Genomic DNA, 26,675 nt, shown 5'->3' on the forward strand with positions numbered 1-26,675 from the left:
GCTTCAGCTTGCCTAACTCCTGCCTTTCCAAATACATCTTCCTCTTACAAGAACAAATATAAACTGAACTTGAAGACTATATACAAAACTCTGGGATTTCTAGCACTTTGTTATTTCAATGCTCAGTTGAAACGCCTAGCATGTTCTTGCAGAGTGCTGCCCGGTGGCTCCCACAGAGAGAGGAGACACAAAAAGAGGGAATTAAACAGTGATAAAAAACTAATGAGGCCAAAATCCTTAGTCAAGAGCTAACGCCTTAAGTATGACGGTTTCTTGAATCACGTTCTTGCTTACCTAAAGTGGTAACTAATTAAAGTTCAGTGGAACTACTAGTCAAAGCTTTTTTTTCAAACAGGGTAGTGTTGGAAACACAAACCCAGTGTTTGAAAAGTGCTACAGCTACAAACTTGAGTTACTAAGGGTGAAAACACACCTTTTTTGTAATTTACTTCTCACCAGGAACTGCTGGTAGGGATGCGAGATCTGCACCACATGGTGTGCCCAGCTGCAGCTCATTTGTGGCCGAGTCTCCTTTCTAATAATGAGCAAGAATTGGATGCCCTCAGTTGTGTCATCAGCCACGGTTTCTAGTCTTGCTCTGCTCCTGGGCTGTGTGGGATTGCACCCGATGTTCAGGCTGCTCTTCAGGGAAGCGCTGCTGTTGAGGGGGACAGGACTTCTCCTTTGTCCTCCCGTTTGCCGGAGGGAGTTAGAGCTAAAACCACAAGCGGACCTGGATGATGAAAACTGTACGCAGTCCAGCTGCGAGCCGGGACCGCCGTGGAAACGTCCGTTTTCGTCTCGCACAAAGGTGACGCTCTGGCTCTTAGGGGCAGCCGAAGCCCCCTGGGGGAGATGCCAACGGTCCCCTTTTGGGCCCGGGGTGAGCCCTCGCCGGGATGGAGTGAGGCTTGCCGGCCGCCCCCGCTCCCATTTCGGGCCACCATTTCGCCGTCGTGGCTCCCACGCCGCACCTCCGGGCGGGAAATGGCGGCCGGGGGAAGGCGGTAGCCCGCCGAGCGCTCCGCGGGCCGCCTGCCAGCGCCCGGAGCCCGCCTGAGGGGCCCCGCCAGGCTCCGCCTGCTCGGCGGGCGGCGGGGCGGCGCCGGCCCGGCCGCGGCGAGGGATGGCGGCGAGGAGAGGGCGGGCGGGGGACCCCCGGGCTGGCTTCAGGGGGCCGGCGGCGGAGCCGGGCCCCGCCGTGCCGCAGGGGCTGATCCGGGCGGCTCGGAAGAGCGGGCAGTTAAACCTGTCGGGCCGGAGCCTCAGCGAGGGTGAGCTCGGTGCCGGCGGGGACGCGGTGCTCCTCACCGTCCCCTGCGTCTGGCGGTGACGCCCCTTTTTCCCCGCACCTCGGTCGCGCTAAGCCGGGTTTGCAGGCTCGCGGGAAGCGGCGGTGCTGCCGCGGAGGGCCGGGGCCGGGGGAGGCCGGCTGCCTGCCCTTGTGCCCAGGCCTCGGCTCTCCGGGAAAACCCACGGCTCTTCAGCCGAGGGAACGGGCGCCGTGTTTGCCGGCGGTTGCTGACCGACCGATTCCGCGGGGCTGCTGTTCCTCCTGTGCCTTGGGTTTATGCTTGGCCGTGCCATCCGGGCAGGACAGGAAAAATACAGAGGGAGCAACAACAATGCATATTTCCTGCCATCTGTTGGGAGATCGACTTACTTTTGGCTGTTGCTGGCAGATTTCCATCAGCTTGCTATTGTCAGCTCTGGAGAAATGTCTCTAGAAATGCAGTTGACTGTATGGGTGTCTGTATGTCTGAAAAGCATTACGACAGTGAAGCTTTGAGAGTCAATATCTGAAGAATGTAGTTGACGTCTGTCTGTTTGTGTATGTAGTGCCTCAACATGTGTGGCGGATAAATTTGGATACTCCGGAGGAAGCTCATCAAAATCTCTCTTTTGGTGCCGCGGATCGCTGGTGGGAGCAAACAGACCTGACCAAGCTGATACTCGCCTCAAACAAACTGCAGTGTCTTTCAGAGGATGTCAAACTTCTGCCTGCGCTCACTGTCCTGGATGTAAGTACACTGATCCCATTACAGTAGAATTGCACTCTCCCTGTAGGCAGTGGGAAAACATGGTCTTAGATCTTTGTTTTCCATTTCCCTGCAGTGGTGGATGTGTAGAAGTTGGCACTGGTGTATTCTCAGGATAAAGAAAAGATCGTTACAGATCTGGTAATATATCAGTTTATACCCTGGTAGTGGGTGCTGTTCTGTAGAAAGATCTATTACTTATTTATGGAGGAAGAGCTATTACTGGATGCAGCCACCTTTCCTGCACTCCACTCTCTCCCCCACTTTGTATCTAATCTCTTAGTGTTTCCAATCAATTAAGTAGAATTTTGCAGATTGGCAGTTGCAGTGCTGCAGTTGGTAATTGGTTTGAGGCATGTACATAGCTGTACTTGTGTACAAAATTCTGTGTATTAGGTTAGCTTGATTTGTTTCCGGGGTAGGGAAAGAAAACCTACAAGGTACAAATTAGTAACTGTATTCTAAAAACTTTATTTTCCAGGTGCATGATAATCAACTGACATCGCTTCCTTCTGCTTTAGGAGAATTAGAAAATCTTCAGAAACTTGATGTCAGGTAAGTACAGGTTACAAAACTGGAACATGAGAAATACTACAGTGACTTTCACAGTGTGAGTAAGAGATTGCAGTATATCAAATTTTCTTTCAGAAAATTTATTTCAGGTTTTTAGCTAGATAATATTAATGTATTGAGAATCGTTAAGTTTTGGATCAAAACTGATGATCTTAGGTTTGTTAAAATTATTTTCACTGATACTCAAAGACACAAGTCTCACTTGGAAGGTGAAAACACTAATATTTTGAATAATCACATGAAAGTAGTATCTACATTCATTTGCTTCAGTCTGGCAGTTTTGAGTATAAAAATAACTTTTTGTCCTGAATAATATGCATTGGAAATAGTTGTATAGATCTCGTTCATGCTGGAAAGTTCATAATCTTCTGTTTGCTGGAGTAATTTTGTAAATTCGTGCACAGAGAGAAAGAGAGTACGCTGCTACTGTGTGTGTGAACTACATGAGCCAAAAAAAAATTAAGATCCAGCTGGAATATTGTAAATTCAGATGAGGAATCAATATTCATATGATGAAGCATTTTTGAAGAAATAAACAAACAGTTAATTTCTCCCAGGAAGCTAATCCATCGTAGAGGGCTGAGACTGTTGCAGGAGACAGATTTTTCTTAAAGGTGACGCAGCAAGCATATGTGCGTGCTGCGGCGTGGGAATGTTTTGCAGAAGCCTGTCTCGCTGCAGATGTAATTAGTAGTTAGTCTGTGCCAGCACAGAATATCCAGTGTATCTGATGCTGGACATGCTTCGTACACGCTCTAGGGTCTGAAGAGCTTGTGTTTCAACAAGCCGTACGTGGCTAAGATAATCCAGCTGATACAAGCGTTGTAGCTCTGGTTTAGATAGCATCATGTGTAACAAAAGTATTCTGTATGCAGTTAACGTTCTTAAAACTACTTAGTGATTGGTTTTTCCCTTTGTGTTACATGTTTAATACTAGCCACAACAAACTGAAAAGTGTCCCAGAAGAGTTGATGCAGTTGTCACGTTTGAAGAGCCTCCTTCTTCATCACAATGAGCTGAGTCGCTTGCCGGATGGATTTGGACAGCTTGTCAATTTAGAAGAATTGGTAAATTAAACTTTTTGAAAAATACTTAGTTGTGCAGAAAGGCTGATTTATCCATGTTTTGCTACTGCTAATTAAAAATAGCTTAGATGGCAGAACTTTGTGAATATTCTAATGACTTACGTAGGTTGTCAGTTAGTACATGGTGGGTTTCCTTGTTTTGGTTTGAAACCAAGTTTTGCTCTTGGTTTGCCAAATATTTTAAGAAAAAGCAAATCCCTTGTGATCTGTCAGTTATGGGAGACTTGTTTCATCTATTCACATTTCTACCAGGGAGATCCTGAAGATGTCAGCCATCTAATTTTGGTGTTCTGCCAGTAATTAACTTTGCAGTAGCAGTACTCGTGGGATATTTTAAACATCTCTATTTCTAACCACTCTGTTCCTCTCTCTCTTTTTTTTTTTTTTTTTTTTAAATCTTCAGGATCTGTCCAACAACCATCTCACAGACATTCCAACAAGTTTTGCTTTGCTCATTAACTTAGTGCGACTCAATTTGGCTTGTAATCAACTCAAGGACCTGCCTGCAGATATCAGTGCGATGAAAAGTAAATTTGTTCCCTCAGATTATTTAATGCCATACAGCCAGTTCTGTAGTTATGTTATGTTCAGAAATATGGTGCATATTATTTAGGATTTTAAAAAATATTCTTAAAGAGTTGATGTATTCTCAAGAATATTAGTTCAGAATTATTTAAAAAAGTCAGCTACAGCCAGTGTATATCAAACTTGAGTCCTCTTACGGTTTGTATTTCTTGATAAATGGGGCATGGAATGATCAGAAAAGTGTAAGGATTAGTATTGTTCTGCTTAGAAGTTATTAGCCTTAAGGCTGCAATAAACAATTTGACAATTTTTTTTTCTTTATTGCATATTTTGAGTGGAAAATAAAGCATAAATGAGAGATAGTTGACATTATTGGGGAGGAAAATACCATAAATTAGAGCATGATAAAGTTGACTTCTAACATTTGATTGTTAAATATCAAGCTGACTACTGGTTGATGTGAGATGGGTGTTTTAATAGCTGTGGCAGATCTACAGGAACAGGTGACAGACCAGAGCTTTTATAAATGCTATAGAAATTACTTGCAGGTCTTTCTGAGATGGTCTGCAATATTAGACTCTTCTTGACAAGAGCTAGTATATGGCAGTGTCATTGAAAGCATTCCAGAACGTTCTGTGAAGAATAAATGAAAAGCAGATGCCTTGTTTTCAGAAATGTTGATGCTAACTGATTTGATTTCTTCCAAAATTCTGTTTGGCAAAATATTGTTATGTTTATTTTAAAAAGCAGGATATTTATGCTTCTGTAGATAACTTTTAATTTTCTCTTATTTTTCTATTTGTCACTGCACACTTACTTCTGTAGGCTTAAGACAACTGGATTGTACTAAAAACTACCTGGAAACTGTACCTTCTAAATTAGCAACTATGGCGTCTTTGGAACAACTTTATCTGAGAAAAAATAAATTACGTTCTTTACCAGAATTTCCCTCATGCAAATTACTGAAGGTAAGGTTTGAAATGGTTGGTATACTGTAAATGTATTTGCTGTAAACTTTTAAAATAATGACTGTTACTTTAAACACAAATTTTTGTGGAATGCTGTGATCAAAAGTTGATAATTCCGTGTTTAGAACTCTATTAAATACATCCCCATCTGCAATTACTCTTACTGTCCACATTGGTCAATCCTAAGGTCATTTGGAAGACAAATTTGCAGCAGTACTCTTCAGATTTGGAAAATAAATATCTGGAAGAGGAATGACTGAAAAACTGGATCTGGTATTGCCTGCAACAGTTATTTTTTATCTCTAGGATCATTTTCTGGATAAATTTACTTAATTCATTATAATTTTTTTCTTTGTAACTGCAGAGAAAGTATACTTTTTTTTCCTTTTAACATAATCGGATCTTCCAGATATTTTGTGACCTTAATTCATGATATATTTAAAATTGAAAATTTGTTAATCAGCTAATAGAAAAGTGATTGGGCCAAGTGAATCCCTGTATCGCTGTGTTGTTTCCAGTGACCAAATCCATCAAAGAATGCAGATACTTCAGTTCTGCATAACTCTGAACTCAGCAGTTCAATCAATCCCAAGCTATTTCAGGATTTTCTAAGAACATTTGTGTTGGTGTGTGAAGTTCAGTGTCTTAGTGCGTCCAGCAGCATGTGCGCACTCTTTCTGGTCTAAAGAACCATTCATTTTTTTCCATTGTAAATGAAACATTGCTAATAGGCAGATGGAGAGATACCCTCTCAACTTCCTATAATTTGGAATTTAAGAAACTTCTTGAGTAAAGAAGTCGTGGACAAGTTCTTGACAAAAGTGGAGCAAATTTATTCCTAGCTTGGAAATGGAACACAAAGCTAAGGGTTCTGTGATTGTTTCAAAAAAGCTAAGTTCAGACTCATGTCTCTGGATCTTTGGAGGCTTTGATATTTCATATGCAGATGAAAGGGAATTGAGATCTGTGTTTTCTCCACATCATTGTATGTTTTTGCAGATGTCATGGTTTAGGAGATTAGTTATAAAGTAATTTTACTAGAGTAACATAACTGTGGGTGATCTTTGTTTCCGTAGGAATTACATGCTGGTGAAAATCAGATCGAAATACTAAATGCAGAGAATCTGAAGCATCTGAATTCCCTGTCTGTATTGGAACTTAGAGACAACAAGATAAAATCAGTTCCTGATGAAATTACTCTGCTTCAGAAGTTGGAGCGACTTGACCTCGCCAACAATGATATCAGTAGGTAATATTAAAAACTGCATTATGTCTGTGATGAGGCATAGCTAATGACATCTAATGACAACTAATTCTATAGCTGATGTATTTCACTTTGTAAAATGTAATTAAAAAAAGACTCAATCGTAAAATGAAGGAACCCTTTCTATATTGTGTAAGTGCTATGATCAAACTGTGCCTTTCTTAAATGTGGTATGTTCTGTATCTTTTTATTTGAACTTGAGCTTCAGAATACTGGGCTATCTGACAAATCATTGCAACTTCTTTAGAAATTGTTTTGAAGCTGCTTTGAAATGAGTTGTTTCCCTTTGCAGATTGCCTTATACATTGGGGAACCTTCCTCAGTTGAAATTCCTGGCATTAGAGGGAAATCCTTTGAGAACCATTCGAAGAGACCTTCTGCAAGTAAGCACTATAGACAGTATATAAAGTTTGGTTATATTGCATACATACGTTATCCAAATTGTGCAGCCAGAACATTAAAAAAAATTCGAAAACCTCTGGATTTCAAGTAGCCTGTGGAACTTTGATCCATCTCTTTTGTGTGTGTTGTGATTTGGGTACTCCTTCCACTGGAGTCTGATGCACTGCATAACACCATGAGGACTGTGGAATAAAAGACATTGTTGCTTTATAGGACCTGTTTCTGATTTGCTACAGAAGTTGTAATGTATACTGCAAACGAAGCAGTGGATGTCTGGGAAAAAAGGGTAAGGCAGCTGTCTGCTGCCTAATCCTGTTGCAATCACAGTACATTGCAGTGCTAGGCGAGTACTTTACATGAGGCTTTTCCTAGATGAGCATGGATTTCTGTTTTTCATTTCCTGCTTGCCTGAATTAAGGATCTAAGATTTGATTTCCGGAGCGTATTTGATGACAGATGCATTTTGAGCAACGGCAATCAGATGTAGTACGTTTTCTTAAGGATCACCTACACCTCACATCTGCATTCTCTTTGTAGGTAACCAGCAAAGTGAAGGTGTGAGTTGTGCATGAGAAAACAAGTACATAGGGCAACAGGGAGGCTGGCGCATGGGCACTACTGCTGCTATAGAATTCCCTTTATTTTTTTCCCTGGCAGGCCCCTCTTCTCGTTGGTGGTATACATTACTTCTTTCTGTGGTTTTGCCAATGTTATGAAATAAATGCTTACAAAGCACTGGCATTCTCTAAAAATAAGTAACACTGAAGACTCTCTGTTGAAATGAAATTTTGTAATACCTGTCAGAAGAGGGAAAACATTGTGTATCTGATTAAGTGAGTTTTGTATGCGCTAAATTAACGAGCAGGGGTTCAGTGGATGGAAGTCATACGTGATTCTAGAGTTCAAAGTTGGCTTAAAACGTACATGCAAAGGAGTCTGAGTTAGGGTTGCCTGGTTACTTTAGTTCTGGTATTCCCTAGCTTCTGAGGATTTGCTGTCTTTCAAATGTAAGAGCACAGATGTGTGTAATTTCTTGTGTATATTTCAGATTTGTAGCAAATGACAGGTACAAGGATTCCATTATGGTATTTTATACTTACACTGTCTTGATCCATTACCAACACTGTAAATTCATATAACTGGAATTTTATATGCCTATCTAGATGTTTTTACACTTGATGTAGAGGAGTAATTGATAAAGCTTGTAGGGTTCCCCAGGCAATTCTTAGAAGCAGGTAAATACTGAGATTAAGGATTGGCAGGGACTTGGGGGTAAGTATAGTCTAGCAGGCACAGATTCTTTTCTTGTTCATCCCTGTGCCACCTCATCTTTTCCTGTTTCTCCAGCCTCTCATCCTAGTCCTGAACGTATTCTTGATGAATGTCTAGTCAATTTCTGTTAAATCCTAGTCTCTCCTTTTTTGCATAACATACTGTCACCTGGCTGTTGAGCTTTGTCTTACTGTGTGCTTTCCTCTGCATGCAAGCCACATCACTGTTACTCAGCTTTCTGTTTGACCTTCACCTTTTCCTTAAAAGTTTCCAGCTTCTTCCATATTGGCTTCTTTTGTCTTGCTCAGCTCAGCACATGCCACGCCTAGCTGTGCCTGCAGTCAGTCCCAGTCTCCTCCAGGCTCTCTCTTGCAGTCTTTTGTCTTCTGTTTCTGTCATCTCGCCAGATTCCTTGTGAGAGTACCTTTCTTTCCCACTTCCACATTTTCTTTATCCCCTCTGCATTCAGATCAGCCAGTCTCTTATTGTGTGTAACATAGATGTCAGCTAGAATGAGAAAAGTTAATTCATATTCAGCGCTCTAGTTCAGTCCCTGGTTTTAAAGCATCGAGGAGAAGCATGTAAAATCTTGAGGAAAACCTGGCTTTATCCTAAACAAATGGGCTAGATGAGATTATGCTTAATTACTCATAGATTATGCAGATAGTAACTGTGTTTGACCAGTAGAAGTTGCTATGAGAGGATTGAAAGTCAAATCTTTGGAGGACTGAGCGTTAAAAATCCATGCAAATTGTGTAAACTGCAGTGTTTTTCCCAGAGTTTATAATTTTAGACATAAAAAATTACCAGAACACTGAACAGTCAGCTTCCTTGACAAATTTTAAATGCTTCTCCAAAGCATAATTGGGCTAGACCTTTTTAAGGAGAAGATGAGTTGATTTGAATTTTTTTCCTTGCTCTTGGAACTGGCTAACTACTTTAGATAAAAAGCTAAAAATGTGGAGCCCGAGGTAGTGATATGAGATCGGAAATTTTGAGCTGGAATAAATAAAATTGTAAATAAGGAAGTTCGTAAGATGCTGCAAAGAAGGTTTTTCTATGGGAAGCATTAGGTGTATTTATAGTCAGCAGTGCTATGGGCTCCACCTGTGTGACTGGAATTGTCATTCTTCATTGTCAGAACAGCTATATAAACACTGGCTGGTAAATGCTTATTGACTTTTTTTTTTTTTTTAAAGAAGGGCACCCAGGAACTTCTGAAATATCTAAGAAGCAAAATCCAAGGTATGTTGCTCTATTGCATTGCATTTTAAAGAGCATCTTTCAAGGAAATTAAAATAAGTTAGAACCTACAGAGAGAGGGTAGCTGTTTAAATCCAGGTTCCTCCAGTTATCCTGCAATAACAGAGTTTTCTTTACTCAGCAGTTTGCTCTTATATTTTGGTGCTGTTTCTTTTTCTTATTCTATTAGAGAATACTGAATAACAAACATTCCTTACTGAGGATTATCATTTAGAAAAATAATCTTAAGTATTTTTCCCCTGGCCCCTTTATGCATTTTGCATGAGGAATTCCAGTAGCTTTTTTATTTTTCCTCTGAACATCATGGGAAGTTTACATAAGGGGTTCTTCTTTTTAAGCTTGCCATATGTCTGCTGGCTTGTTCACTATACTGTGACCAAGAGTAGGTGATACTTTCCAAAGGTAGCATGTATTATTCATTCACATAATAACATGGGCAGTATGGTCCTGTGATTCCCAGAAAGTACATGCATGAAAAAGTCTGCCTTGAAGTCTTGGTGATACCATGAAGTCTGCCTCGTAGCTGACTAAGAATATAAAAAGTTTTGGGGGAGAAAGTAACTGATTATTTTAAACATCATTCTAATTGTGGCCTGTTAGAATTCATCTTTCTGCTCTCTAATAGTCTTGATCCCAGCCTTCCCTATAGAAATAAATAAAAATTCATAAAGCAGAAAATTAGGTGAAATATTTCAAGGGGATTACTTCTCTGCCCAAATGCTGTATGTTTTTTGCAGAATCCTCTCTTGGATTCAGAGCTCTGCCCCTGTGGATTTAAAAGCATCTAGATGATTCTGTATCACATTTTTTTAACAGATACAGTACTTTGTAAAAATGAACCAACAGTATTAAAAAAGCGGAAAAAAAGTTGCTAGTTGCTTTTGCGCGCTCAAGTCACTTTCCAGATTGATACCTGGGCTTCTAATTCACTGAGATACTTGAGCATTTGGGGGGGGGGGGGAGGGGGGGGGTGTTTTGTGTTTTTTTTTTTTTCCACCTCTGTGTTTTCTAAACAAAATAATTGAGATGACAGTGTATTTTTTTATTATATAGGAGACAGGCTGTCAGAGTCTTTTAAGTAACTTGCATGCTGAGAAGGTGAAACCCTCTCCAGACAGGACTTCAGTTTACTATCTTTAGAAATCTTTCTTAAGTTTTCAAATATGAAGTAGTCAAAATGAACAAGTTCACTGGCCATGTTAAATATAATATGGAAATTATTATGCTGCACTTAAATAGCAAAAAATGCTTAACCTCTTAAATTAGAAGGGGTCTTGATAATACATGCAAGCAACTTTTATTGACAATGGTATGTGTGAATTTTCCTTTTTGTTAACTAGGTTTTCTCTCGGTTTGCCAGAGGATGGCAGTATTAATTAGGTTACTGCAGCCTATACAATTGCTTCAGAATGTCAGGTTCCATGCAAATCTGACATATTATTAACTTGATAATTGGATGCTAGAGTGCATACTCAGAAACTTATCTGGTAAACTATAATAGATAATATAATTGTGGATAATCAGCTAATGTCTTGCATGTACAGCAGTGCTTATGATTTTACTCTACCTGCTAATGGCATCCAGGTTGGAGCTAACCCAGTAGTAGTCCTATTTCTGTAGAGGTTTAAACTGGAAAAAGTTGTCTTTTTTTTTTTTTTATTTTTAGCTTGTTTTTGACCCTTTTGACCTTTCTGAATGAAATGATAACTAGTTGTGGTTAGGCACAATTGTTAGTAGTCTTTCATTCATGGCTGCTGTTGAATTTCCATAGAGTTTTGTTCAATTTCTTTTAGTGGAAGTTGAGTTTATCATATGTTTGGACCTGTAGCTAAGCTTTACCCTACTTAGGCATATGTGAATACCTAGGGTGTGGTGCCACACCTCAGATGTGCAGAATGATGCTTTTAATCTGCATTTCGTAAATGTTCAAAGTAGCCTTGCAAAGCCAATAGCTTTTTCATGTGGATTGTAGATAGTAATTAAATGGAACTCTACATAGGAGGTTATGATGAAGGTTTATAAATATTAATGTTTTAACTAAAATTGTGGTCATATTTGCTGTTGTGGATATAGGTGATCTGGATCATCACTTCTAGCCCGGATTCCCCGTTTATCATTGTTTCTAGCTCCCTACCCCTTGGAGGCTACTGCCTAACATAACAGCTAGCTGCTGCTAGTGTAATACCTCTTATTGCTTCCTGACCTATTTTTTTCAAAATCCAAGTCAACTTCTCTTCTCTCCACCCAGCCTAAAAAAAACACAACATGGAAACCCGATTACAGAAAAAATTTACTAGAAAATTCTGGAAATAATCTGAGTCTGATTATATGCAATTGAGCCAGAATACAGGAATAATTAAAAAGGGTGATGGCTGCTGACTAGGGACACTAAACCTCTCCATCAAGGCCATTCAGAACACCACATCTGACTGCAGCCTGTAGTTTGTGTGACTATACGTTTGTTATCTCTAGATGACGTAACCAGACCAAATGAAGAGCCTCCTGTGACAGCCATGACTCTTCCAAGTGAGTCAAGGATTAACATGCATGCCATAACTTCACTAAAATTGTTGGAATATAGGTATGTGTTTTGAAATACTGCCTGTTTCTAAAATTGTAAGAACGCTTTCATATTTTTTGCCTTTTTTTTCCTTCATGATACATACCAAACTGTCTGCAAATCCTGCTGCATTTGTGTGTTTTTCACTTCAATTTGTGTGCTCAGGAATAGGCAGATTTGAATTGCAGGGTGGATTAATTATTTCTTTGTATTATCAAATATTCTGCAGTAACAATCCTTTTGGCTCACTGAAACACTTAACACTTTCAGCTGCTTTTAGTACCTTTTAAACTTCTTTAACAATTTTCATTAAGCCTCAAAACATCTTGTGGTAGGTGAATATCTCTTCAGTGATTTCTGAAATGCAACCAACAATGTAACTTGTTAGGTTGGGAAAGGGGAAGAAAACCCTATTTGTGGAGAGCTGCTGGGTGAAATGCATAGTCCTGCTGAGAGTTGGAATGTGGAGAGGACCTCACTGTGGTGAAAGGGCTGGGATGGCTTTGGTCACTACAAATGCTCAGGAGCTCCAAACTGGGGAGTTACCTGAGTTACACATCACTGTGCTGGGGATGTTTCCTGAGCTGAGAGGGGGAAATCCGTTTAATGCCAATCTTGCTACACTTTCTGGCTCTATATGCAGCATTCACACTTTGTTGGGGTAGAGACACAACTCAGCTCTTAGCGATTTTTCTTAAGCACAATAACAGATCGGGGTGTCAGTGTCAAATGATATTATCGCCCAGATGCCATGTAACATGGTGCAGTGATTGGTAGCTTTCCGATTAACAGTCCTTCAAGGACTTTAAATTGTCGATACTTATATATCTATTCTACTACTCATCTTTTTCTAAACGAAGATGAAAATCTCTTGTTAATAAATAGGAAATGATTAACTTGTTCATGTTACTCAGCTAAGTGCTTTTCATTGTTTAGTGAGAAACAGGCAGCTGTGATTCCTGATGAAATGTTCAATGCAGTCAGAAGCAATCCTGTCACCACTGTCAACTTCAGCAAAAATCAGCTGAATGAAATTCCTCCAAGGTACTTTTGTAAAGGTCATTCTCTATTTGTAACTTGCTTTTCTACTTTTGTTTCTTAGTATCTTGTGTTTTTCCTAATCAATGCTATCTATGTGTTTGTACACAGACACACAAATGAAAGCATAACTGAGATGCTGAAACTTGCGTTTCTAGTATGAGTAGAATGCAGTGGGTCCATTGATGAACATGGAGATGGCAGTAAAAAGAAGCTTGGCTATACTCAATGGTGCTTTCATTACACATTGTTTTTTCATTTTGCTTTGCTAAGCATTGTTGAAATGAATGAGGGGAGACTGATGGCTTCTCATAATAATGAAGTGCTGTACTTAACTACAGTGTAGGATTGTTTTCTCTACAAAGCGGCCTTTTTCCCAAAGGAAGATAATTTCTGTGGATTCACCACTTTATTGGGTGATAACTTTGTACTGTAGCTGAGGTTCCATTTCAATTCAGTTTCTTCAGGTAGCATAACTGTGTTTTTTTTAAAGGAAGCCTGAACATTTTCTATGCCTCTTTTCTTGATAGGTTTTGTGTCCCATCACATATCATTTGATATTACTGTACTTGTTACATCATCCACAGTCAAGGGAAAGCTTTCTCTTGACACTAATGGGGATAAAAAGTCTTTTTGTTTAGGGAGGAAGGTTACTGCATCTCTGATAGCCCAAGAAAATCATGAAAGCTGATTTTTAAGGATACCACCACATTTGTGGGGCTAACTTATTTCCATTCTTGGACCCAAGTGTGCTGAACATTTAACCTTTAGCACGTAGAACTTGAAGAGGTGCGATCTCTTTCTCATAAGAAAAAACCCTATTTTCAGTACAATTTCTAGAAAATCAGTTTAGTGTGATAATGCTTGTGCCTCCCATGCTTTTGCACTGTATTAGAGGCTGTTGCATTCACTGGGGATAGGTGTAGGCGGCAGGTGCTAGGTGCCAGAGAATTCAGTGGCAATCCAGGTAGGAGAGATGAGTATTTTCTCATTTAATTACCTTTTGTTTTTAGGGCTAAAACAGAGATTCTGTTCTAGGGATTCAATAGCTAACTTTTTGAGCTGTTTATTATATTAAGATGCTTTGGTGTAAAATATTTCCCTTCTACAAGAAGCAGCAAATGCTGTGTTTCCTCCAATTTGTAATAGCAGAACAGTGGAACAGAAACGAAAGATGGAAATAAAAATAACAATCTCTTTCTGTTTTTTTGACTGCTAAAGAGGGTGGGTAGAGCCTTTTTGTTAAAACATTTACAGGGCAGGACATGGCAGTGATGGTCATCTGTGCTATGATTTCTGAAATACCTCTTAATCGCATTTAAGTGCATAGGCTTTTCTAGTAAAATTTACTGTCCTAATCACCGAGAGAAAATTTACTCTCCTCATAACTTTAGATAAGTGATTCTGAGCTTTGTCTTTACATCAAGTGTAAGACTCCAAGACAGTCAGCTTTCACAGGTGAGGGTTCCATTATCTTTGCTCCACAAAATGGCTTTTGAAATGTCAAGAAACATAGCATGTCCCTCATTTGTAGAATAAAGCAAGTTTTTTTAATAACTTAGAAAACAGAATGCAAACATGAGCTTACATAATAAAAGTATATTCATATTGGGTTTCAGGATTGTGGAGCTGAAAGACTTGGTTTGTGATGTCAACCTTGGCTTCAATAAAATCTCATCTATTTCCTTGGAGCTTTGCATGCTCCATAAATTGACACATTTGGATATCAGGTTTGTGACGTGTGTTGGACTTCCTTTCTCGCTAACTTATTTTCATGCCTTTTTAAACCAGCCATCTGTTACAGTGCAATAGCAGTACTGAAATAATTTTTCATTTCCCAAAATGCCTCCGTGACAGCTGAATGACCAGCAGATCCGAAATAGCAAGTGGCCTAGATTTAGGCATTGGTTAAGGAAAAATGCAAACAACAAGTGAGACTTGCTGTGATGAAAGGTCTTGCCTCAGTTATGAAAAGGTTCTTAAGGATGTTAAGTTGCTTTTTAAAAACACCCCACCACCACCCCAGAGAAGAAGCCCAGACCAAAAAGTCCTGGAGGATAGCTGGGGAGTAGTACAGTGAAGGTACGAATCTTGTGCTGCCTGAAACTGAAGCTGTCTGTAGGTATTTTATTTGCAGTAGTTACTTACTGTCATTTTACTTTCTCTAACTCCTGAAAAATGCTCATTGCATTTGTTTAGACATCAGGATTAGCTTACTGGCATTTGTTATCTTTGGTGTTTCACAAAATCAAAAGTAGCAAAGCACAGTTGCAGAGCCAGGCTTTTACTTTGGCTTGATTTAAAGGAACCTGCCTGTGCCTGGAGAGAGTCCAGCGAGGGGCCACCAAGATGCTGAAGGGATGGGAGCATCTCTCCCACAAGGAGAGGCTGGGAGAGCTGGGACTGCTCAGCCCGGAGCAGAGCAGGCTCAGGGGGATCTCATCCATGTGGATAAACACCTGTGGGGAGGGTGCCGAGAGGACAGAGCCAGGCTTTTCCAGTGGTGCCCAGTGCCAGGACCAGAGGCCACAGGCACACACTGACACGCAGGAGGGTCCCTCTGGACATCAGGAGACGTTCTCACTGTGAGGGTGACCGAGTACCACCAGGGAGGTGGTGGAGTCTCCATCCTTGGAGATAACTCGGAACCCATCCGGACATGGTCCTGGGCCCCCTGCTCCAGGGGGCTGGGCCAGGTGAGCTCCAGAGGTCCCTGCCAACCTCAGCCAGTCGGTGATGCAGTGACATACGTGCTGCTGATGGAGGAGTTAGGCTGACGACTGCAGAAATGGATGATAACAGGAGATTGATGAGGCAATGAGGTTTGCATATCTTGGTGATTAAGAATTGAGGTCTAAGTCCGGGCATCTTCTAGTGAGTGGTCTTTATCGTCTTGTAATGGCTCTGTGTCACACTCAGGACATACCTTGTTTGTCCTTACAAACACCTGTCTTCCTTGTATTTAAAAAGCTGAATGGCTTCCTTTTGTGGGAAACGCTAGGGTAATGGTAGTCTTAAAGGAGTTTGTTACAGCACTTGGATGGCAGGCTAAATGAATTCTGAAGAGGTTTAGAGTTAGCCTACCGATTCACTTTGGCACCAAGATTGGGGCAGTTTCATAAGCTTTCCTCCAAAACCCAAGGAGCTGAATTGCCAGGCAGGTTTGTGGAGTTGTTAGATGCTTTGAAATACTTGGGAATCTTTAGAGGACAGACTTTAAATCTCCTGCTGGCAGAAATGAGAATGCAAACCTGGTGTGCATTAGCAGACATCTGTACTTGAGCATGGTCTTGACCCGTTTATGAAGCAGTTAATTGGTTTAAGACAGCATGTTGGCACGGATAAATATGCATATTCTGTCTCTGTGGATTCTTAACTAAAAACTTTGTAAAGTTAGTGATTATTGTTTGTCTTCATTTGATACACAGAAATAATGTTTTGACATCATTACCTGAGGAAATGGAGGCACTGACAAGACTGCAAATAATAAATCTTTCTTTTAATAGGTAAGCAACTATTTAGACTTCTTTTTTTTTAATACAACAAAAAAAAGAATGGGGCCAAATTCAGTGTGATTTTCCTGTGATGTAAGAATGAGGAGGCACTTGATGAACTAGCTGTGAGGTTAAAACCGATGAAGTGAATGTACTTCCTTACACAACAGGTAGTGTATTTTTGGAACTTTCTGCCACAAAAGTTTTGGAGAGAGACCGTAGCAACTGGTTAAAAAAGGGACAAAACAATCTTGTGAACAATATATCCAAAAATGGGTAGATACCAACAAACAGGACTACCCTCCAGCATCCATAACACAGCAGTTCCGAGGGATGAAAAAATACGAGGGGAATGGTCGGCAGGAAGCAGCCGAGCTGTGTCCCTGAAGAGCGTCTGCTACTGCTGCTGTTGCTCGCTGCAGGAATGAGGTTGGGCTGGAAGCACCCTTCCTCTGCTCGGCGGGGAGTTTCTTAAGTACACAGGAGAACAACTGGCTGTTGTTCTCCCTTCTTTACACTGGTGAGTCACGTTCTGTGAGACATGCTGGTCTTGTCAAATGAGCGTAGTTGGCCTGAGGTACTGTTAGAGGTGCTGAGCTGTCGCTGTGCATGTTCTGTTGACCTTTTTTTTTCACTGTGTGCAAGGCAAAATAATGGATACTTTCTCCTTTCAGAGCAGCATGTTTAAATGCTTACCTTAAATAAATACAGCTAAAATGCTGTCTGATTTTAAAGGCTGCTAATTTTTGAATGCCCTGCTTCTGACTGTTACTGGTTTGCCTCCTTTTTCTTGAAGATTTAAAGCATTTCCCAGCGTCCTTTATCGCATCCTGGCACTGGAGACTATCCTGCTCAGTAACAATCAGGTTGGGTCCATAGACCCTATGCAGCTAAAGAAGATGGACAAGCTTGGAACACTGGACCTCCAGAACAACGACCTCCTCCAGGTGCCACCAGAACTTGGAAACTGTGAAACTCTGAGGTATGTGTTTGAAGTGACGACCTGTTTTATAAAATGTGTTCTGACTGATCTCTTCAGGGCATGTTTTGTCAGAGGAAAAAGTACTAATGGGCAGTATATTTCTTTGTAGGTCTCAATGCACAAAAAGGGTCTCCCTTACCATTTGTAAGCCAATGCGGTTTCTTCCATGTTTTTTCAATATTGCAGCGAATTGGGGGAGTTGTTTCATGATTTTTTTAAAAAAGGGGAAAGGGTGTGTTGCTTTGTGTAAATCTAATGTTAGAGCCCAAGTCAGTCACCTTGTCTGTAGGTACAGACACGCTGCTGGTGCACCCATAGACAAGCCCAGTTAGCCAGGTAGGTGAGCCACCGCACTGCCTGCCAGTTAATACGTTTAGCTCCTTACCTGTGTGTGGAACTCAGGTTGCTGTAAAAGAGACAGGGTAACGTTCTCTAAACAATGTGTAAAGAGACATGACTGCGAACACCCTTACTTCATGTGCCTCAAGGAAGACAGTTATGCGTAAGTGGTCTGTCTTGTCCAAGACAAGTAGTCATGGGTCCCTGTGTTTTCCCCTTTAAGGACACTTGCTGGAGGGACTTCAAAAACACAAAACAAAACACCACCCCCACAAGCAAAAACCTTCACAGAGATGTGTGCCTACCAAAGAACAGCGGGCTAGCAGCTAAGCTAGAAAGTGGAGGGTTACTATTTAACACAGTTTTCCCCTTTTACTGTACCATTTCTGCATTTCAGAAGTTCTTTTTCTCACTCTTTCTTCTGGCAGAGGCTTGCTGAAGAAGTAGGGTGTGTGTGTATTGTGTGTCTACAGTAATATACCACCACTGATTTATTAGCATAAATTAAAATTCAGATGTCTCTAAAGAAGATAAGTTAGTGCGAACTAGGGAAGCAGAAATTAAAATTCTTTTAGTAGAACAGAAGAGGATTTACTTATGAATTTCAAAAGATTCAAAAATCTATAGGCAGTGTATGAATGTATTGGTACAAGGAAAGTCTTTCTACAAGTAACTCAAAATCTCTCTGGTTTTCTAGGACACTGCTGTTAGAAGGAAATCCATTCCGCACTCCCCGAGCTGCCATTTTGGCCAAAGGAACAGCCGCAGTGCTGGAGTATCTGAGAAGCCGAATTCCTACTTGATACAACAGTCTGTGTCCTTGGCGGAGTTGGGAATCAAAGTATTATCCTATCCGACCAAATGCCGTAGGGTTGTACTACCTTACTCCTTCTTCGTCAACTCTTTGTTAACCTGTCCTGTGCCACAAAGCATTTATGATGCTGTTTAGAGTTTGCATGCTAAGGAAGAACTTGCCTATGAAGTATTTCCCCTCGAGGCTGCATGTTTCAAGAGTGCATTTTAAAATACCACAATATATGTTTACACTTTTTGTAATAGAGGTTGCCACTGAAAGCTGCCTTCAGTAATAGTGACAAGGGTTTTTCTACAGTTAAGCTAATTTTTAAAAGAATTGTCAACATTAAAGTATTTGAGCAAAAGGCAGAAGTAAACACCTTGATTTTTGTATGCCTGTTTTACAATCTCCTATAAGGTATTTAGTCTCTCTTCACTGCTGCCTCAAAAAACCGGCTGCCGGTTTGTATGTGGTAAAATGCTTGAACCCTTAAACTGCGTGGTGGCGATAAGGGTTCAGCACGCGATGTACGGCAGGCTGTGTGCGCATTTCGCGTAAAAGTAAGCAACATGTGGTTGATGGTGGTAGCTGCACTGAAACAATAAATGCTCCCTGTTGGATGTATGGTTTGGGGTTTTTTAAGCATAGGCTACAGTTAAGTTTTCTAGCCAGTAACATTTAGATACTTCTCATTTTTTATTTAAACACACTTCCATGTCCTGAAAGTGATACCTTTGTTAATACTAGTAATGCACCGTGGATGTTGATAGTGGAGAAGGAGGGCCTGCGTGATGCTGTGCACCCTGTGACTGCGGACCCGCTGCTGCTCTGTTAGACTGCTCCAGGCCTGCAACTTGGAAAAGAGAGCAGAAGCAGACACGGGATGGATTCCTGCTGGCAGGGTGTTGCGTGCTGCTTTTCTTGGTGAGTGCTGCCAACCAAGGCGCAGCAGCTGCGTCGCTGTATGTACTGCCTAGGTGCTGTGGGTCAGGTAGGTGCAGGGCCCACAGCGTCTGCAGCAGTGCCCTGAGCAGGGCGGAACCTGTGGCCAGGCGCAATGCGGGACCGAGGTAGGTGCGTTGCTTCTGGCACATGAGCAGTGCTGTCTCTTTCTTCCCAGTACTGCCCTGTCCTCTGTTGCCAGCAAACAAAATTTAATGCTCTCCCTATGTATGACTACTGCTTCCAATGGCAAACTGCCGACTTCTTTGCAGTAAAGAAAAAGCTTTTCAGGTAAAAGACATCCTTGCTAAGCTTTAGGAACAGAAACGTGCCTCGGTCTTCCATTCAGCTTCCTGTATGAAAGCTGCTGGGCTGACATTGGGCAGGGATAGCCTCCCTATGGTACGTGTTTATACGGGAAAAATACGTGTAATGAAAGCATTTTCCTTTCTCCACCTGTCCTTTCTGTAACACAGCAAAATTTGATACAGTTCAACATTAAACGTCCCAGGTTTTGAACGTGTCTAGAATTAACAAAAAATACACTTAACTCCTCCTCAGGGCCTTCAGATTTAGCGAGCACCTTTCAGCAAGAGCAGGGATGGCTCAGGCACCTCACACATGGCTGCACCGGACTGTGACCCCCCCATTGGCGAAGGACCAGAACTGGCCAGCACTGCTGGAGACACCAGACACCCAAGGCCTGGTATTAACTGGCTCTAGAAAGAGAGGGGCTGGGGGGCAGCGGAGGAGAGGGAAGGGGTCGGGCGTTTCCTCTTAAAAATTCGTGATAGTGTCTTTGTGCAGAAAGAACGAGGGCTTGTTTGAGGTCAAACAACTCAAGAGCTGTTCTGCAGTTACTTGGACAATGGAACTGCTGCTGCTTGCACCCCCGACCCTCTCTTTTGTTTTCCCATCTTTCATACGGCATTTGTACCCAAAAAGCAGCAAACGCCAAAGCTTTTCTTCGCAAGCTCGCAGTTGCTCCATTTCCATATTTGATGCCTCACCAGTAGCTACGGCTGACCAAGGGGAGGTGCTCAATTTTCAAGTCTCTCTCTGACGTATTCAGGTAATTACAGTGAGTCTTTCCTGCAAACACCGCTTGGTTTGCTGGTAGATGCAGCAAACACTTCTGAAGCTGTAACTTAAATGACTGGTGAGAAAGGTGTCATTACTGGGTACCTGAACCAGTTCCCAAGGGAGGGGTTAGGAACAATCACTTCCCGTAACTTCCAGAACAGCGTTTTTGGAAACCTCAGATCCTTTCCAATAGTAAAAGATGACAAAAGTGAATTACAATAAGGTGACATTTTTATTATTTATACAATAAAGAGACTTTTTAATGTTATTCAAAACACTTTTTTAAATACTGAAAAAGTTGGGTACACCAAAGCCGAAAAATGGCTCTGCTATACACTGCACAGCATTGTTTTAGTCCCTGTATTTGTTTTATGTACAGAAGCATCTGCAAAATGCATTCTAAACACAATATGCACCTTACGGATAAGTGTCATACATGAAATAAAACTGGAAGGATACAACCTGCATGTGCAAATTAACTAACAATAGAATTGATTGCACTGAATCAATAGATTTAAAATATAATTTTGAAGTACCTTTTTGCACGTAAAATGAAGCAGCTTTCAAGTTCAGTAAGTCTTTATACTGCAAAAAACATTAAGTACATTCACAATCTATGTTAGTAAAGTAGTAAATATTTCTTCATTCAGCTTTATTTACATTAATACTGTAATTAAACTGAAAAGTACAGTTAGTCATTTGTAATATAGCAATCTTTTAACACATACAAAAATGACCATTTTCTGTATATAATTTAAGCTCAAAATCACAATTATCTCAAAATATTAATTACAATACAGCCATCTCCATCATAATTAAACATGTCTTTTATAAAATGGTAAAATTTTTAATAAAGTAAGCTGTTGGTTCTGAACTGGATACAGTACTCACAAGTAGAAAACTGAACCGATGAGAGTGTTGGTTCTGCCTGGGGGGGTTCGGGGCAAAGCCACACGTGCCAGCAAAGAGACAGAGAAGGCCCCGACTGACAGAGATGAAGCCTCTTGTGCTGCAGGGCTGTGGCTGGGTTGGTGGTGCTGCAGAAAACGCCTCACAAGGGCTGTGGGAATTCTTATGCAATGCAATGACGTCATTCACTTCCAGAATATTTGCTGGAATTGTCCAGGAGGAGGATTGGCAAAAAGCTTTTTTTTTTTTTTTTTTTTGGAGACAGAAATGATTTAAACTCATACAATTCGCAAATGCTGTCTTTTGAAATTTGCTTTTCCGTGAAAGTGGACGTTGGCTGACGCACGCGCCCTCTGCGGGGCAGAGCGTGGGCGTCCGTGCCTGGCCTCGGGGTGCCACTGCTGTGCCGCACACGTGGCTTGATGCCCGCCAGCACGCATACCCAAACCGAAGGCATTCAAAACAAAACCAAACCACCAATTAATTCATATCCTATCCAAACTACTGGCCTGAAAGTTGTATCGTTAACATTGTATTCCACTCGCACTGGCAAGACTGACAAGCGAAATAAATCCTTACATTGGCTTGCCTGAAAATGAAATGGTACATCTTTGTGCGTGTGCTTAAAATTAAATTTTTGGAGGCAGAAGAGTGGGGGAAAAGCGCTGAGGCAGGATGGGGAGTTGGTACACACTAGCCCGTGCGTAGGGAGCTCAAACTTCACATAAAATTTTATTCTCTCTTGGAAAGTCTAAATGTAAAATCCCACCAGTTAAAAATACTGCTAAGGTAGGTGGTGACTCCACCACCCATGCCTGAGGCTTATCACCTCCTGTGCCTGTTTATGAATTTTGGGAAACGGGTACTTGTGTCAAATCCTGTCTCTCTTTTACAGGGCTCGCCTGGCTGGGTGGGAGAGGGGCGGCACTATGCTGGAACCCAGAACCCCAGGTGCATGTGAGCTTCGCTTCCACGGAAGAGGCTGGGCAGCACAGACCCCAGGCTCTAACCCTCCTCCTGTTAGCGGTTAGTTCCCCGGCAATAAACACCCCTGGCACCCGGTCATCCCGCTGTGGACCCCTGGGTCTTCTCTTGAGACCAGATCCTGCACGTGAGCAGATCGAAATGTGTGGGTTTTCATTTACTAGCGTCTTTGCATTTACTGTTGCATATATCTCTATCAGATATATACATATACACACACACATATCTATAAATAAGCAGGTTTTCAATTGCATAAGGTAATTAAATGCTATATTACAAGCCAGAGAGGTTTAACCAAGGAATGTCTTTACACTCCAAGTGTTTACTAGCAACAGCAAACCAATCTCCTGAACATTTCATACTGTAATTTTTAGTTGGATTTTTGGCTCATGAAGATTAGTGGTGGACTATAACATTAGGGATTTCACTTTTCAGGTGTTCCAATATGAGCTAAAAATACAGCTATTACAGCAATGTTTCCAAGGTCTTTTCCTTGCTGTTCAGAAACAGGCCACCCTATAAAAGCCTCGGCAACCTTTCAGGCTGAGTGTTCCCAGTGAACCCCTGGAAGTTGTGGCATTTGGTGTCCCGCGGATGCCCTGCACCGGCCTTGGGCACTTACCCCTTGGCTTGGCTCTCAGCTGTCACTTACTTACACACTCGGCTTTCTCCTGCCCAGGTACCTGCGCCAAGACACTGGCCGGGCACAGCTGTCCCCACCTCAGGAGCTAGCGTAGTGCCGTGAAACATAGATGCAGACGTGGATGTGTTAAAAAATATCTTGGAAAACAACATCAAAACAGATTTGAAGATGTTAAATGATCGCTATTATGAACAACTGGCTTCTAAATGCCGTAGTTCATCAACACCCAGATACAAACTGCAAGCTGTGAATGGGAAAATGAGTAAATTAAGACTGGAGAGTGCTGCAGGCTTCCTGGGGTCTGGTCTTAATCTCAAAATAAGAAAAGCGTTTTGGAAGCAGCTTTTTTCTTTTTTTTTTCCTCCCCACCCCCCCCTCTTTTTTCCCCTTAAGAGCTGCCTTGTAAGAAGACTGCAGAAAAGCAAATGAGTTCCGACCAGCCTGGCCACTGGGTTTTTGGCACACTGCATGCTCGGTGGAGGAGGCCCCGCAGTGGGTTACGGGGTATGAGGGGTAGCGCAGGAATGGGAGCTCTGGCACCGACCACTGAGCTCCTTGAAACTTGTTACAAAATGAGGATAAGGGAATTATGTCGCAGGCTTCCTTTTTAATCTAGCCCTTCCCTGAGGATCATTAGTTAAGTGTTTATTGCATGGAAAAATCTAAAAAAGCCGAACAGCGCGTTCCCAGCTAACGGAGCTATTGCCGTGGGAACGCGCACTGCAGCACTACAGCAACAACATGGCGGGGAGAGCCGCTGGCCACACGCTGGACTGCCTTCCCCTTGGTGTTTGTAACGCAGCCTGCGTCAGTACGAAAATTTCCATTAGTAGCTTTAGAAAGGTACTGAGTTTGAGGGCTTGTCTAGTCAGTGTGGGAGAACAGATGGCGTACCTGGGAGCACTCAGTGGCCTAAAGAAAGGAGACCATCTGCGCTTTGAGACTGCGCTTGCCTGGATCAACATACATTCACACACATGAAAGTGAACCCACACGTGGAATTCACCTCAGGGTGAAGTGTCACCTGCCTCCAGCACTTGCCATATAATCGTATTTAGTAGTAAAAAGAAATAAATCATAATTATGTGGAAAGCACATACATAACCCGGTACCCGACCTGCAAACCGGGTTGCACGCGATTGGGTCTGTAAGGTTACAAGAGACCTTCCAGGAAAGGCAAAAGGTGCAAGTTATTTTGAAGGACTCACTCAAGTAAAAATCCTAAATAGTCCCATTGAAGTAATTTTAATCGCTCATAACAGTAGTGCTAGCTAAACATCATTTCAGCCAATTTGAATAAAAATATGCCAAAAAGAAAATACTTGGTATTTTGGGGGCAGTGGGGGTTAGTGTTAAAGCTTCACTACTGTCTGTTTCAGTTGGGAGTGCAAACTCTCCCCCAAGCCCCTTCCTGGAGTCAGTGGGAGTTTTGCCTAAGTTAAGGACTTAAATGTGACATTCTACTGCACTAACTTGATTTTATTGTCCTTGCCTTTTCATTATAATCCATTAATGAAGGCACTCACTCAGCAAGTTTGAAACATAGTTCTGCACACAGCCTCGACTGATGATGCCATTGTGCTTTAGATCTAATAAACTCAGCACGCGGGAAAGCAACCAAGCACAAAATCCGCTCTTAACAAGCGCTAAAGCTCACTTGCTTTTTTTAGCTTACCAATTTTTACCTTTAAGTTCTTCTCTTGGTCCTAAGGCAGAGCCCTTGTCATCTTGCCTATCTCTGCAACTCCCTACCACATTCTCGGCGCTACGTACGTAGTAAGTATTATTTAATGCTGCCACATGTCTCAGGAGTCTGTCTTGTCATTTTGCTTGGCAGATGGGTGCATCATGTCCTGTATAATGACATCAGACTGCATTACAGCATGATTCAAAGCTGCCGTAGTCATTTACTGCATTTTCCTGCTGGAAGCGGAGTCCCAGGAAGGATTTCTGAGCTGGGGAGCTGTGCTGTCCCAAAACGCCTACGGGGTGTGTAACAACAGATGTGCTGGTGTGCGCTGCTTTGCCATGTGGCTGCGTGTGTGGTCACATTCAGAAAAGTGATTTTCCGTGTGAAAATTCAAAGGCAGCTCCACAGAGGAATTTAGGTGCATAAATGTCTATTAAGGGACCTAATTCCCATTCAACATAATTATCTAAAAGCTACGTAGGTGTCTAGGATTTTCTGAACATGATGTTGAATAAATCCTTACTTCTTTTTTTAAAGGGCAGTGAGGACTTAAGAATGGAACTTTTGGCCTCTGAAATGCCATGAATGTGAGGCAAGTTGTAGATGGGCTCTGCCAGAACCTGTGTGATTTGATGGCACATGATGAAATTACATCCATGTGATAGAAAACTGAAAGCTGAAAAAATTGAGCAAATAACGATCCAAATCCACATCTCATGCATTCAGCAAGCGTTTTCAGCTTGTGGTATCAAGAGGATTTTAATTTACTGAAAAGTCTTAATTATTTAAATTTATGTTCTGAATATCATCAAATCATTTATTCAAATTGTAAATTTTACGATTACCATCAGCTATGGCTTACTGTGGTACCTGGTGGTGTGTTGCCACTCCGGTGGTACAGAAGCCCTCCCAGTAGGAACGCTTGCTTGGATAAGGTAAAATTCATGTGATGTGGGAACCTGCTCAGTCAGCTTGGAATTTAAGCTTCATTACTATTTATATTAATAAGCTTAATAGTTCCTGTTCATGGAGGAGAACAGGGGAGATGATGCAAACAACCAGAGCATAGGGAACTTACAGGCAAATGTAGAAGTGTCACTTTCCAAGTGACTGCTAAAGAAACCCCTTAGCAGAGCCGAGCCCAGGGCTGCAGCTCTGCACTGACCCAGCACGCTGCTGGCTTCTGTGCCACAGCCCGGCCGGACTTGACTTCTCAACAGCTGCCATATGGTTAAAAAAAAAAAAAAAAAAAGGAAAAAAAAGTCCAAACAGCTAAAAAGCTGATGCTTCATAACAACATTAGGGGATAGTTCCTGCTGTACCTATTTACTGACTAATTTGTAGTTTAATTTTTATGTGTGGGGTACTTTATCTCTCCTTTCCTATGTGCGCAGGTGGTCTTCACAATACCACCCCCTCCCACTGCCCGAAGCCAAAGCGACTGCTAGGCATTTCATACCCTCAGCAGATTTCTCTTCCGCACCTTTGTCCGGTTCGCCTTGAGCCCGGCGTAAGCCCCTCGCACACCAAACCGCCTGGGCAGGAACACCCGATGCTGGTGTGTTTCGGCGATGTCGGGGACACATCGGCTAACAGGAATGCTGACAGCACATGTTGTAGCTGAGGCCTTCCGCTTACTGTACACGGGACTGCAGCAGAGCTCCACAAAGTGTATTTACACCTCTGTGGGAGGAATACTAGGTCCATATAGCAGACATGGCATTATACATAATGGCAGTATTGTCTTTGAAGTTTAGTTTAATTTGAAGTATAATTACCTTGGCCAGTGTGCACGTGATGGGAAGAGAAGAAAGGTTTAAGACT

The 26,675-nt window shown here is 41.8% G+C and overlaps 1 protein-coding gene across 1 annotated transcript; it reads left to right on the forward strand.

Moving 5' to 3' along the window:
- Nucleotides 1-987: 987 nt before the first annotated feature.
- Nucleotides 988-19,220, forward strand: LRRC40 (leucine rich repeat containing 40). Its single transcript, XM_069788408.1, has 15 exons — nucleotides 988-1,274; nucleotides 1,840-2,021; nucleotides 2,521-2,594; nucleotides 3,550-3,679; nucleotides 4,101-4,224; nucleotides 5,048-5,190; nucleotides 6,267-6,439; nucleotides 6,747-6,837; nucleotides 9,328-9,373; nucleotides 11,864-11,972; nucleotides 12,888-12,995; nucleotides 14,609-14,719; nucleotides 16,418-16,495; nucleotides 17,280-17,465; nucleotides 18,502-19,220. Exons 1-15 carry the CDS (start codon nucleotides 1,127-1,129, stop codon nucleotides 18,605-18,607), a joined length of 1,809 nt encoding a protein of 602 aa, XP_069644509.1. The 5' UTR covers nucleotides 988-1,126; the 3' UTR covers nucleotides 18,608-19,220.
- The last annotated feature ends 7,455 nt before the right edge of the window (nucleotides 19,221-26,675 follow it).

The sequence above is a fragment of the Haliaeetus albicilla genome, chromosome 8 (genome assembly GCF_947461875.1).
Source record: "Haliaeetus albicilla chromosome 8, bHalAlb1.1, whole genome shotgun sequence".
In the NCBI taxonomy this organism is placed as follows: Eukaryota; Metazoa; Chordata; class Aves; order Accipitriformes; family Accipitridae; genus Haliaeetus; species Haliaeetus albicilla.